Genomic DNA, 12,787 nt, shown 5'->3' on the forward strand with positions numbered 1-12,787 from the left:
GGCATGGGTTGGATGGTTTGATATGGAGCTGGCTAACAGGGGACTGTCCAGACCCCAATATGTGTGTGTCTGTGTTTGTCCCACCACTACTTCTCAACTGGTGTTGGTTTCTTTACATCTCTGTACCTTAGTGGTTCACCAAAAAGAGATTGATAGAATAAGCACCAAGCTTAAAAAGTATTGGGGTTGATTTGTTTGACTAAAATCTTCAGAGCAGTGCCCCAGCATGGCCACAGTTTAATGGCTGAAGCAAGTAATAGAATAAAAGAATCTATTTATCCATCCATACATACACACACATATATATAGGCATATATATGTAAATGCAATATCTTTCACTCTCTATCTCTCTCTACATATGTGTGTGTGTGTGTGTTTGTATATATATATATATATATATCTCACAGATGGGCTGAGATTCATTACAGCTGTTTCAGATGTGTTCTTTATTGATGAACAAAACAATTTGTTCATGATTTATGATGTTTTATGCAATCATGAGAAGATGAATTGTGGATCAATAAAATGCTGATGCTTCAACATACAAATCTTTACTACCACCATTCATATTTATATATATTTAAACAAATCAGTTCTTTCCAGCTGTATAACATAGATCAGATAATTTAAACCAACCTGAATAATAAAGTTGAAGCTTTGTTTCTGGTTTATGTTTGTCCACATACATTCCATATATCATCTGTTGATCTGTACTTATTAGCTTTATGGATAAAGACTTGTTAAGAAAGTTAAAATACTCTTGAGTAAATTTGTACAAAACATCATATTTACCAAGATTGCAGCCACCTGCTAACCATACCATATTATTATAAATAATGTCTCTATAGGTTACATACTGATTAAATGTAAAAACATTGCTGTAAGCAACTTTAGTATCATCAAAATTTTTAGGTATTACCATTTTAAATGTAATATTACTCAAGTGTTCTCTGAATATTCCAATATCTAACCACATAAAGTATTTAGTATGATAATAGTTCTTTCTTATAACTCGGTTAAGAAGTTCAAATTTTGCATGCATGGCACAAGAATATCCAGGCACAACAGTGTTGGGAAGATGCCTTGGATAACCAGGCTGTTTGAATATATCAGAAATTTTTTTTTCTATCTTAAATGACCACAATTCTTTCTTGTCTATCAGAAATAACTTTGTTCGTTCTTTAGGAAAATTTCTCCTTAATTTTTGGAAATATTTGTATGCAGTTTTATCATCTGTATAAACAATTAGATTATTAGTCATGCTGCCAAATACAGACATCCATTTGTAATAGACATTTGGAGTATACTTATGTCCAGGATTTCCTTTTGCAAAGGATCCTAAATTGAAATATGCAGTCAATACTGAGATTTCATTGGAAAGGTTCATGGAATTCTTTGGAAGTTCCTTTTTAAAAGAGAAAATGTCTTCCTGAATTGAAGATATTTCTGTAGAATTTTGAATGATGTTTGGTGTTGTGAATGTTATATTCAAGTCATTAATCAATTTTGTCTGAGGATCCTGTTGAATAAATAATAGATAAAACTATATTAAGATAGGGTATTCAAGAAAAACAATTCAAAATAGGTCATATCTTTATAGTGTCATATTCTCATCATTGAAAATCACAATATATTATAAAGCAAATGACTACAAATAAAATTATAAGATTGAGTGAATCATTTGGCCTAAATGAAAGAGGGAAATCTTTTTAACAAATATATACAGGCATTATCATAATTAATATCATAAGGAAATATTTATATCTAAGAAAATTTCAGTTAGTATAAAATACTATCACCCTTCAGTGACCTCAATAACAACAATAGATAATCAACTTTGAAATTATTTAGATCAATCTAAACACAATCAACACAGAAAAACAATAATAACAATTAAGTGATGATAGTATGTAAACACCAAGATGTAATAGATGTTAATGAATGATATAGTAATAATATTGATTCATGTATAAGGTGCAAAATGAAGTTAGAGGAAGATTAATAGAAAAGTTTTATTTTCTAAACAGTCGGTATATAACTACATGTATCTCAAATCAATATATTTTTTCTGTTGCACATCAGATGGATCATGTGTGCTTCATTTCTTTCCAGCCTCCCCAAGTCGTCTCCATTCAAAGGGTTAACAGGGGACTAAATGACAAGCAAAATGAGGTTCTCTAACAGCAGCTTTTCCTTGATATCACTAATCTTTCTCATTAACTGGAACCATTTCACTTGATATACATCCCTCATCCTTGTCCTCTCCACCAACATTTTACATTGCGCCCTCATCCTGAACCATCAAATTAACTCTCCTCCTTTACAACTTTACATCTCTCACTCTCCCCATGCACTACACCACCTTCATCTCCCTCTACACTTTCACAACCTACCCAAACATACATTGTATCTCTTTCTTTCTCTCTTTCTCTCTCTCTCTCTTAGTCTTATACTTTCCCTGTTTACTGATTTATCACTATTATTCTGGTGGCATGTAAAAAGCACGCAGTACACTCTGTAAGGTGGTTGGCATTAGGAAAGGCATCCAGCTGTAGAAACCATGCCCCAACAGACAATTTGGAGTCTGGACAGTTCCCCAGCTGGCCAACTTCTGTCAAATTCTCCAACCCATACCAGCATGAAAAACAGATGTTAAATGATGGTGATGAAGATGATGGTGATGACGATGATGATAATGATGATGATGACGACGACGACGATGGTGGTGAGGATGATACTTTACTCTTCTTCATGCAACACTGACCACCCCTTATCCACCAGCTATACTTCTCAACTCTATCTAATCAATCTCTAAAGTTGTTATCTACTCTTCCCACCTCTCCTACTTGACGTCTGCACAACACTTATTTTCCAGTCATTATAGCCCCACCACCACCACCCATACATTCTTACAATCTCTATCCACCCATACACCTACTTCTTTTGCTCTCATTCACTTTTACATGCCTTGTACTTTGAGGGTTGACTCAGTCACCTCATCATCACTTTTTATCTCTTCACAGCCCCACCCCAATAATCCCACCTCTCTTTCAAAATGTGGACAACCATGTGGTCTCTCTACAGCAAGAAACCTGTTATATTCTGGTCCCTTCTTTCATGCTTTAATCCTTCATTTCCTTTCATAAAGCTACCTCTATTGTGGTTTCTGGTCTTGCAAAGTGCATGGTGATCTCACTAGCATGGAATATGGATGTTAAATGATGCTGATGATGATGATGATGACGCTAACAACGACAATGATGATGACAGTAACGATGACAATGACAAGGAGGTGGGGGAGCTCAAACTATAGCCTAGCACTTGCCTTTTTCATAGAACTTAATCATACTTTAGATCAACTTTTACCCATTCATGACTGGGTAAAAGTTGAAGTTAAGAATATTATTTACCTCTGATGGCTTTTATTTTGATGACTTTCGTAATATTGATATTACTATCAATAATATCCTCCAAACATAGTGTCTTCTCCAAGTTATATTCTCTCTCTCTCTCTCTCTCTCTCTCTCTCTCTCTCTCTCTCTCTCTCTCTCCCTTTCTCTCTCTCTCTCTCTCTCTCTCTCTGTATGTTTTATCCACCGCTACTGTAATAGATTTTTCCCTACATATGTGTCACCTCAATGTCATACTCTATTACATCCAGTGGCGGATCTACAATATTGGGGCCCTGAACCTTAAAATGCTATGGGGGTGGGGCTTTACATCCAGCAACAGTAGGGTAACATCCAACAAGGGTCAAAGAATTTTCGTTCCCTTGCAAGGAACTCCAGATTCAGGCCCTGATAGCCTAAATGGTGGAGTTGTGATGTGGAGTCCTTAAAAATGAGTCTGAAAGTGAGCCTCTTTCCACCAGAAACGAGGTGTGGGTAATCACCGATATCTTTGTCGATGTCGTTGTTCCATGGCAGATCACTACAAATATTTTCCAGGCTATACCTTATACTTTTAGAGTTATGGGGATTGAAAATTAGGGAAGTGTTATATACATGCATGATGCATCATTAAAATACATATGAAAATTACAAAATACTCTTTTTTTCTGGTTTTTTTTTGTAATAACAGTTTTGTCATATGACAGCTTCTTTGCAATGTCATTTTCTAGAGACAATATGCTTAAGGAATTTAAGCACTCTTCAGTCATGGTAGACCGAAATTTATTCTTTACAAAGAAAAGCTTTGAAGAACTCCTTTTTGTTTCACAGCTTGTGAATGGGCAATGTCAAGTACAGCTTATGTGCAGTAGTAATATTTGGGGACACTTCAATTAATTGTTGCTTATAAATAAGCTGAAAATCTTCTGTGTGTTGCATTTTAGATGGTGAGTTTTCTTCTGTGTTCCAGGATTTCCTAACTGATAACACTCATTTATTAATTTGTGGTCAATATCGTCTTTGTAATGCGATATTATAAGTTTGATACTGTTCTCATCAAATTCTGAATTGTTCATCAATTCTGAGAGAAACTTGAACCTTTACGCAGTTTGCTCATATGGGCCCATCCTCTTGCTTAACTGGATTATCAAGCAATCATAGACTTGATTTAGAACTTCTATCCTAAATTTTTCAGCCACCTTTCAAAGAAGCCCTGTCACTTGCAAATTTCTTTGTAACAATGCGTTTGGAAACATCAGAATAATTTGAGGTGTGATATATTCACATAAACCTTTTGCTATTGATTCAAATACATCAGAACCAAGGGTTTGGAGTTTCTTGCTTGTTTTGTTAAAACGCTCCGTAACGTCTTCCCAAACGACTGTTAAAACAGCATATTCCAATTTTACCAACTTTGCATCTTGCTTACATTCAGGCTTCTCTTCTGAGTCTTCAAACATATGTTTAAGAGTTTGTAAAATATCCCTAGATCCATTTTTAATTGTCCGGACTACTTCATAGTGTTCAGACCATCTAGTTACACTTAAGCTCTTTAGAGAAAAGGCTAGATTGCCCTGTGTGTCCAGAATCCCACTTCTTCGAGGAGATTCAGAAAAGAAAATACACAGCTGCTGTAAGGTGACAAAATAGTCAACAACTTCAGGTGCAGTAGACACTGTCTTTTACCAAACAAGGTTGAGTGAATGGTTTCCACATGGTACATAGTCTGCATATCTGTTAATGATTTTAAGAAGTACTTGCAGCCCTTTATCCGAGCCTTTCATGTTGGAAGCATTATTGTACAACTGACCTCTGATATTTTCAAGTGAAAGCTTATGCTCCCCCAGAAATTGTGTTATTTTGTTGAGCAAGGTCGTGAATGAATGGTTTTCTACTGGAAAAAAAGCTCAAAATCTCTCATAGGGTTTTCCATCATTATAATATCAAACCACAATTATTAGCTGGTCAACATGTATCACGTCAGGTGTGGAGTCAACTATAATTGAGTAGTATTTGGTGTCTAGATTGTTGATCTGATTCCCCACTTCATCTTTCATACGTTTTCCCATGATTTGTATCAATTCTTCGTACACAGATTTGGATAGGTTAGTAATGTGTACTTTTTTCATTTTTACATTTCTCTAAATGTTCATGTAAAAATGGGCAAAACTCCACAATAAGCTAAATGACCCCCGTAAAATTTCCATTGTTTGGGGAGCCCCACTTTTCCTCATGACTTCTAAATGTTAAAACCTCTTTCACTTAAAAACTTTATAACTGCTACATCTCTTTTTAGTATTTCAAAACAGTACTGCATGTTTTTTTTCAACTGTTCCTCAAGTTGCTGATCCACAGTGTTTTTATTTGACTTTTGAGTTAGCCAGCTCAACATCACCCTGTAATGTTCCATGCTGTCTTCATGATTTTCTAGAGATCTGAGTATATTCATCCTATCAGAAAACCCACCTGTTGTAAGTGATATTTGGCACTTAGAAAAGAGTTTATTCTTTGAGTAAACTAACCAGGATCTCATCACAGTCTGACCATTTTTCAATCTTTTTTTTCAAAGTACTTTTTTGAGAAACTTTGATTTTGCTGTTTTTAAATCTTATTGGATTCAGTATTGGATACATTATCCGTTTTTTTATTTTGAAAAAAACTGATGTCTTGCATTGAACAGTTTTGTATGAAATCATTATCAATTGTTACAGGCCAGTTTGCCAGGTTACTGTATTCTTTGAAATCACTAAATTTGCTTCCTGTTTCTTGTTTCTGCTCTCTTTTCTTGAAGTTCTTGATCACTGTGATCATCATCTGCACCTCAAGTATCAACAGTAGGTTGCTTATTGCTAAACAGAGCACTCATGATTTGTGCACTATCATCGACTTCACTGGTGCTTGCATGGCTTGTTTCAGTTGCAGGTGATGACAAACTTTTACTTGACATTGTGAAATAGTTTGATAGTTTTTGACATTTAGAAATTTCATTAGATTGCTTTTCCTTGAGTTGGCGTTTCTGGTATCTGCTGAAGTACTTTCTTAAAGACATTGCTTATTCCTCTTGGGGCCTAGACCTCTGCTAAAAGAAAATTGGGTTAATATTTTCATTAGCCGCAGCAAGACAGAGATAGATCAAGATAAGGGTCCACAACTTAATATATAGTCGCAAATGAAGAATTGTTCATTTTGTACAAGATGATATTCAAACAATTTTTAAAGAAGAAAAAATGCTTTGTTACTGAACAGATTGTAAGTCCAAAATTAGGAGGCAAACCCTTTCCTTGGACATTAAGTAATAGTGTGAAAATAAGAATTCTTATCTCTACCATGCTGATGTAGTAGTAGACATATTTGATGATGGAGGGGCAGAGCTGAAGTTTCCAAAATAAGGTTGGGGAGAGAGAATGTTTGGTATCTCAATGATCATCCTCAAATTTGGTTGTTATTTGCCTCATAAAATTTTATAATTCACTAATTTTTGAGAATTAGATTTGCTCATTTGAGATCTTTATATTATTTTTTTTTTAAGATATAGATGTTTAAAGATGGCACCAGGTATTACTCTTATTCCAGTTTTGTCTCATTACATTTTTGTACTGCATCAATTTTGATGTGGTCTCCAGAATTAGCTTCTTTTTATTGAGAACTTTCATTTAAGTTTAATTAATTACACATATTCAAAATAGAAGAAAATTATACCATTTAGAAATTGAATCAAAGCATTATTCATCCATTTTTAAACATTTTTGTGCTGGGCTACTTTTTTGTTATACCCTGTCTTTCTCTCGGCACATGAGCTTAAAATTTGTAGATGGAAGGAAAGAATATTTGTGGAGACTTCTAGAAGAAAGTAACTCAGAAAGAAATATCAGCAACATGTTTAATATGCAGGGTCTCTAATAGGAACTATAACTGGAGTTGTGAGTAAAAAAAAAAAAAGGTAGCTGCAACAAGTGGGTGTAATCAGTGGCAGATCTACCACAAAACTAATGAAGCTTGAGCTTCAGGGCCCCTAATCCCGGAGGGTTCTCTCTAAATCAACTTAACTTTTTCATTCTATAATTTTTTTGTTTTTGTATTTTGTCTTAGTGGATGTCATATCATACATCTACGCAGAGTCTAGACACACAGGCAACCCAACCATATGTCATCTCTCTCTTGTCCTCCCTCTGTCAACTATTTCATTATTACTATCCTGTTGCTTACTCACCACTGCTCTCTTCTGCATCTCTCTACTTTCTCTGATTCATGCATCATTGGCCAGACCAGGCCATTTCTATCCACAGGTCCATCACTCCCTACATCTACCCTTCAATCTTACCCAACCTTTACAGTTGTTGCCTACCTCCCATCCCCTGTCCTCTTTCTCTTGTTCTAGCAAACCTCCACCTACTCTTGCTCCTAGTTCCTCTGTTCCCACTTCTTTTTACTCACATCATACTTTGAAGGGCCACCTGGACACCTTATCACCACTATTTATCTCATTGCACCTCCCACTGATCATTCTCGCACTCTCTTCTAAATGTGAAAAACCATGGGTCCTCTACAACAAAAATCTGCTCTGGCTCCACTTTCTCATACTTTGGCCCACCACCCTCTAAGTATAATTAATTATAAATAAATATTAATAAGGTCAGAGTTAGCTCCCTTTTCACCAAAACTTAGAGTTACTCCCCTTTACTAACGCCGCCGGTGCTAAAAGTAAAAGACACACGCCTGAATTCTGAAAACAACTACGTGCGAAATGCGTTTGACTACGAGCTTGAACAGCACCCACCCTACCTCTCCTTCGCAGAAAGACTATTAACACAACTTCAACTAAAATGTAAGACTAACTTTACCTAACTCTATTCTAATACCACTATATGCATTACTATATCCACTAACTGTTTCTCCTGCATCTCTCACACCATGAACTTTAACATACTTCTCAACATTCTGAAGAGATCTGCCAAACCATTTGGCACATCGAAACGATCGTAAATGACTCATTATATAATCTCCACATAATTAAATCAATGGCTAACTAGTCCAATTGACTTGCTTCTTGTGTTTGTTTCTCCATTCTCCACATAATTATATATACATACATACATACATACATACATACATACATACATACATACATACATACATACATACATACATACATATATATATATATATATATATATATATATATATATATGATGAAAGTTTGTATGATTGTGCTTAGAAGAATATATTAATTAATGAAATTCCATCTTAGTCTGATTTTCCCGTTTTATTATTAGCAATTTTTACAATTTAACAATTTTACAATATTGAAATTAACTAATACTTTCATGCGTCACCCAGTCATCAAGTTTATGTCGTGACAGTCGTGTTCCACAATTGACAACTGTCAAATGTCGAACACGACTGTCACTACATAAACTTGATGACTGCGTGTCGCATGAAAGTATTAGTTTATTTCAATATTGTAAAATTGTTATGTTGTAAAATTGTTAAATTGCAAAAATTGCAAATGATAGAACGTGAAAATCAGACTCAGTTGGAGTTTTATATCAGTGAGGCGGGGTGCGGTGCGCATTGATGCCGTCGCGAGGTAGGGCACCCGAAACGGCGTGCATTCTCTCTTGGTGACCCCATACACTTGCTGGCGGAGTTCTCGACTAGTAGCACTTGCAAAACATCTAAGACCTTATGGTAGGTAACCACTGACAGACCGGAAATACAAGAGACAAGAGGACTGCTTGGAAAGACGAGCGGACAATGGGAAAGACTATTGACACCAGGAAAGACTGGCGGAGGCTGCGAACTTACAATCCTCGCCTTGAAACATGTTGTAACAGATACCAATGAGAATGACAGCCCCATGATTGACCAAGCGTGGTGAGTCGAGAATCAATCAAACCCAGTTAACACGGATATGACCTTGGACACGAACAGCGAACGAAGTGCAAACAACTTTGGATGCGAGTTGTGCTGTAGGACCTTTGCAACCGAGAGAGGCTTGAAGATACATCTCAGAGAAAGACTTGTAAGAAGAGAGCAGAGCAGTGTGGATCATTTGATCGTAAAACACGTGGAAAATCATCCCCGGACTCAAACCACAGCGGATCGATAAATGCTACAGCAAAGACCTCTTCTCGACAGGAAACTGCAGGTTATAAAACAGCTGCATCAGATAGTACTCAAAGGAAACCGAGGGTTCTGTGGCCTGCCGCTAATGAGAAAGGAAAATATAAAGAGTTTGAAAACAAGGTATGTCGAGCTCTTTATAAAATGACAGGTTCTACAGTGGGGAAACTGGGAAAGTTAACAAGCTCAATATATGATACAGGAAAGTAATTATACACAGTGTGAGACGACTGTTGTTATCGTTAGGCCTAACTCATCGTAAAGTAAATACCACCATGACCGATATCCAAACGACAGTGAAAAAGCTCGCTACTGGATTTGGTTAAAAAGAGACGATGAGCGATAGTTCGAAGAATATTGAGCTCTATTTGATAACCAGTTGATCTAGCAAGAGGGGCCTCATATCAGTGAGGGGGCCAGTGCGCACTGATGCCGTCGCGAGGTAGGCCCTGAAACGGCGCGCATTCTCTCCTGCTGACCTCATACACTTGCTGGCTTCCGGTACTCGGAGTTCTCGACTAGTAGCGCTTGCATGTGCAAGTTGTTTGCAAAACATATATATATAACGTCGGAAAATGAAGTCAGAACTGCCATATATACAAATAAATATAATAAATGCTCATGCAAAGAAAAATTAAAATACCCATTGAAGAACTTCTGTATGAGTACAAATCTTGTACATAAATGTACCGTGCATATATTGGGAAAACAGCTGATGCATTCAAGAATCGTTATCGCAACCATGCCGCCAGCTTCAAGAGAATCAATAAGAGACATTCAACATCTTTGGCCGATTTTGTGTGGCGACTGAAGGAAGATGAGATTAAGTATAACATAACCTGGTCCATAGTAAGGCACGCAAAACCATATAGTATTATTTCCAGGAGATGCCGACTCTGCTCCGAGAAGATCGTTGATAGCATCTCTGAAAAGACTTTCAAGAGGCCTACATGTATGAAAATGTACTTTCGCACATTGCAGCGGGAATGAATTTTAGTAACTGTTCACATAATTTACTTTAAGGGTATGGATGAATTACGTTTAACTTTAACCTTCTCATTCTTATAAACACCAAGTAGCTATTTAAGTCGCCATGTGAACGTGTGTGCACCAAACCACACGTGTGCATATGCTTACATCTTCGTGGATGCTTCTATGAACGAATGTACATGCGCCATACAGCTTGTACGAGGGCATTTATACATCCATATCCGTTAACGGTTATTTTAAATACTTTTTTCCCTGCATTGGGTGTTCGTTTCTTTTTTTGCATCTGCTATTTTATGATTGATCTTCTTTATAAATGAAGATATATCCTTTAGTTTGCTGCTTTTCTTTACACGAAATAAGAAGATATATTGCGGAACTGTTATTTTAACGAGTTATGTCTATTTATGAGCCGAAGGGACACATCTGCACCGTCGAATACTCCTGAACCAGTTGTCAAGTATACCACCCGTGAGGGACTGATGCTAGATATGTCGAAACAACTGGAGTGATTTATAAAAATTCTCGTATCTTCCATCTTCCGTCATAGAAAATTCAACAAAAAAGTACTCCATCTGGTGAGAGATAAATATTATTTATTTAAAAGTGACAATACATTCATTAAAACGCTACCAATAGTTTCATGTGTTGAGAAAACTCAAACATATTCTTCAGGCGCAAACCACATTTCATAACGAACTAAAAACATTGAATAATAGAAGAAACGCCAAAAAACTGAGAAGGCAGCACATAGTAAACAACGGAAAACAAAAATCGAAAACGGAAACACAATCATATATGATAGATTTAGTCATACATAGCTAACCAAGTGGACAGGATCATACATGGGGCAGAAGTTACTGCAACCTTAAATAATAATACAACTGATAAGAAGACCTACATTGGATTATGTGAAGGTGAATTCAAAAATCTTTATGTCAATCACAACCTCCTTCCGACATAGGGGCAAATGTAAAGCTACTAAGTTGGCTAGATACGTATGGACTTTGAAAGATAACGAAGCACCACATGTGATTAAATGGAAAGTAATTGAGAAATTCATACCTTATATGACTGAATTGAATAAGTGTAGACTTTGTTTGGCTGAAAGAGTGCAGATCTTGTTCAGATCTAAGATTCCTAACTCTCTATTGAACTCCAGGTCAGAAATTTTCAGTGGTTGCATGCATATACAAAAATATAATATGAATAATTGGAAAATTCCGTCTATTCCTGACTGACTTGATATCTTTCCAGCCTTATCATTTAAGGTCTAAGGAGAACAGCTCTTTTACCTTTTTTACTTTTTACATTTTAGTTTCTGCAGTGAAAGGGCTTCCCGCATCCGAGTGTATATGATTATGTTAAATATGTTTGTGTACATACACATACACACATACAAATGTATATATAAAGTCAGATAGTTGTCCTTAAGTCAGAAATAAAAGCTCACTCAAAGTAAGTGCTATAGTAGATATATTTTTTATATCATCAAATAATATATTACTCGTAATGGCATATAACTAGTCAGAATGTTATAAGTTTCACACCAAATATTGCTGGACGCGATTAAAAAAGATCTGAGGCTTAAAGTCATCTTGGCGGATGCAGAGGGACAAGCATGGGACCACCTGAAATGGAAGGCACTGGTAGACCTGGTCGGCACTATGCACGTTGACACTGCTGGAGCCTCTAACCTGGGATGACTCTATCGAAGAAGAGCATGAGTTGAACTGAGCTGAGACTATACAGATACCCTTCGGACTTGCTTTTCATGGCTGTTTAAGAGCAGCACAGCTAAAAATGCATCTATAAAAATACAAGCTATACAGTTGCCTATTGCGATACTCCCGTATCAAAGGTGATACATAACTTAATCAGTTAGTCGTCCGTAAGTCGGAAATTAAAGCATACTCGATATGAATAATAGAGAGGAAATAATCTGAGTGTGCTCTAAATTTCTGAGTTCGTCAGTTGTTTTGATATGCCTGTTGTCAACTGTACGTGTTCTAAAATCAAACTGTAAACAAGGCGGCGAGCTGGCAGAAACGTTAGCACGCTGGGCGAAATGCTTAGCGGTATTTCGTCTGAGTTCAAATTCCGCCGAGGTCGACTTTGCCTTTCATCCTTTCAGGGGCGATAAATTAAGTACCAGTTGCGTACTAGCGTCAGTCTAATCGACTGGCCCCCTCCCCCAAAGTTTGGGGCCTTGTGCCTAGAGTAGAAAATAATGTTAAACTGTAAACAAACAAATGAAATATTGGCGGAATTCTGCTTTATATCCATCA

General features: G+C 36.5%; 1 protein-coding gene across 2 annotated transcripts in view; it reads right to left on the reverse strand.

The window, feature by feature from the left end:
* Positions 1–430: 430 nt before the first annotated feature.
* LOC149136025 (uncharacterized) overlaps positions 431–12,787 on the reverse strand; it is a 52,601-nt gene continuing 40,244 nt past the window's right edge. For both annotated transcript variants that reach the window (XM_089350622.1, XM_089350623.1), the window contains exon 8: positions 431–1,519. In XM_089350622.1, coding sequence (XP_089206748.1) covers positions 590–1,519 — 930 coding nt within the window. In that variant the 3' untranslated portion in view covers positions 431–589. The remainder of the gene's footprint in view (positions 1,520–12,787) is intronic.

The sequence above is a fragment of the Octopus bimaculoides genome, chromosome 4 (genome assembly GCF_046866305.1).
Source record: "Octopus bimaculoides isolate indiv1 chromosome 4, ASM4686630v1, whole genome shotgun sequence".
Taxonomy (NCBI): Eukaryota; Metazoa; Mollusca; class Cephalopoda; order Octopoda; family Octopodidae; genus Octopus; species Octopus bimaculoides.